Source organism: Myotis davidii, unplaced genomic scaffold, assembly GCF_000327345.1.
Source record: "Myotis davidii unplaced genomic scaffold, ASM32734v1 scaffold111, whole genome shotgun sequence".
NCBI classification, from domain to species: Eukaryota; Metazoa; Chordata; class Mammalia; order Chiroptera; family Vespertilionidae; genus Myotis; species Myotis davidii.
Window position 1 is genome coordinate 4135718 of NW_006284347.1, and position 2528 is coordinate 4138245.

A 2528-nucleotide genomic window follows, 5' to 3' on the forward strand; every position below is an offset into this window, starting at 1 on the left:
TAGGTACTATGACTACTTTCTACACATTGCTTCATATAAATATAGTTCAACTGAGAACGTAATAAGAAAAAAGTAAATGTTCTAAATGAAGTAGCATTTCAATGTAACTACTAAGCTCTGTGTTCTCAAGACAAAATTTTCCCTGAGAATAAAAATACTACTATATTGCAAAATAACATACTTTTAGAATAAAAAGATTTTAACCCAAAGTACAATCTACAGATACCATTTTATATTCTTTATTTATGATGAGTTCTCACCTAAATAATGTTCTTGGTATATTTCTCCTTTTCTCAAGGCAAAACAAAGACCTTTTATCTAACTTCCTTAACTCAACAAATATTCACAAATTCAACAAATATTTAGATATTGTTCCAAATGCTAAGGATACAGTAGTAAAAACAAAACATACAAAGCCCATGCTGTCTTGGAGATTATATTCTGGTACAAAGAAGTACAGTATAATTTCATAAGTTCTCCCCTAGCAATGAGAAGTATAACAAAATAGACACAAATAAATAGAAAGACAACACTAGATCTTGGTGGAGACATTTTAACATCATGAAAATTTCAGTTAGTGCCAAAATTAATTTAATGCAATACTAATATAAATATCTACACATATTTTAGGGAACTGGACAAGTTAAGCATAGAATTCATGTGGAACAATAAATATGTGAGAATAACCAAAAAATCCCGGAGAAAGAAAATCTACAAAAAAGGACTAGCCCTAGGAGACACTAAAATATACTATAAAATTTCTTTAATTAGAACTGTGTAGTACAGGTGCATTAATAGATAAATCAGTGGTTAAAAAGGAAAAGTCCAGAAATAGGTCCAGTTCATAAGAAATTTTAGTATATGGTAAATGAGGCATCTCAAATCACTGGAGCAAAGATGAAGTTGTTTCTTTTTATTTTATTTTTTATTGATTTCAGAGAGGAAGGGAGAGAGAGACAGAAACATCAATAATGAGAATCATTGATTGGCTGCCTCCCTCATGCCCCTTACTGGGGATTGAGCCTGCAACCCTGGCAAATAAACCGTGACCTGGTTCATAAACCACTAGTTCTGGGATAACTGGTTAGCCATGTGGAAAAAGAAAAATATAATCAATACCTTACACTATACACAAGAATAAGTTCCAAATAGTTCAGGAATTTAAATTAAACAGTGGAACTATACAAAGACTAGGGGGAAAAGAATAAATTTTTCTATAACTTGAGTGTATAGAAAAATTTCTTTGCTTCAAATTCCAGATACAAAAGGGAAAAAATAATTGAAAAATTCTGACTTACTAAAAATATTTGCATGGTAAAAAAAAAAAGTCACAATATGAAGGTCAAAAGACAACTGACAATCTGGTATAAAATATTTGCAATATATATCTCAAATAAAGTATAAAAATACTTAAATTTAGTAAATGGATGAACCTTGAGAACATTATGCTAAATGAAATAAGCTGGTGACAAAAAACCAGCATATTATTCCACTTATATGAGGTATCCAGAGTAGTCAAACTCAAATTCATAGAAACAGGAAATAGAATGGTAGTTGCCAGGGTCTGAAGAGAGAGGCAAATGGGGAGTTGTTATTTAATAAGTTTCCGTTTTGAAAGATAAAGTTCTGGAAATGTGTTGCACAACAATATGCAAATACTTAACATCATTAAACTGTACACTTAAAAAGTTTAAGATAATTTTTTTTTTAGCCCAGCCAGCATGACTCCGTGGTTGAGTGTCAACCTATGAACCAGGAGGGCACAGGTTCAGTTCCCAGTCAGGGCACTTGCCTGGGTTGCGGGCTCAATCCCCAGTTGGGGTGTGCAGGAAGCATCCAATCAATGATTCTCTCTCATCACTGATGTTTCTATCCCTCTCTCCCTTACTCTCTGAAATAAATAAAAATATTAAAAATAATAAATTTTATGTTAGTTGTATTTTATAATTTTTTTTTAACTTAGGGGAAAATAAGACCAAAATCCAACAGAAAATTAGGCAGAAGATATAAACCATTTCACAATAAAAATATTATTAAAATGGCCCCTAAACTTATGAAAAAAATGTTAATCTCACTCATAATTAGACAAAGCAAATTTAAACCATCCTGAGATCCCATTTGTCAGCTAATTGAAAAAAAAATACAGGTCTCACATACTGTGGTAAGACTATAAAAAAGCAACACTCTCATAAACTGTGTATAGGAAGGCAAACTACCACAACTCATGTGGAATGAAACTTTGTAATATCTAATAAAACCACATATTGACCCAGAAGTTCCACTTTTAGAAATTGAAAATACACCGTCAACAATATGGAAACACACATACACAAGGTTATTCACTGCAGCAAAATACTGGAAGCATTTAAGAGGGGTTGAATAGGAGAACCAAGATGGCGGCATAGGTTAACGCCGGAGTTTGCCGCCTCGAACAACCATTTCAAAAGTGGAACTAAAAGACGGAAGGGACATCACCCAGACCCACAGGAACGCTGGCTGAGTGGAAGTCCTACAACTAGGAGGAAAGA

The 2528-nt window shown here is 32.9% G+C and overlaps 1 protein-coding gene across 1 annotated transcript in view; it reads right to left on the minus strand.

The window, feature by feature from the left end:
- The window catches only part of DNAH12 (dynein, axonemal, heavy chain 12), a 250257-nt gene that overhangs the window by 216256 nt on the left and 31473 nt on the right, over nt 1–2528 (minus strand). Inside the window, 2 exon segments of the mRNA XM_015571050.1 lie at nt 1–11; nt 13–50. The exon segment at nt 1–11 is cut by the window's left edge and continues 144 nt beyond it. Coding sequence (XP_015426536.1) covers nt 1–11; nt 13–50 — 49 coding nt within the window.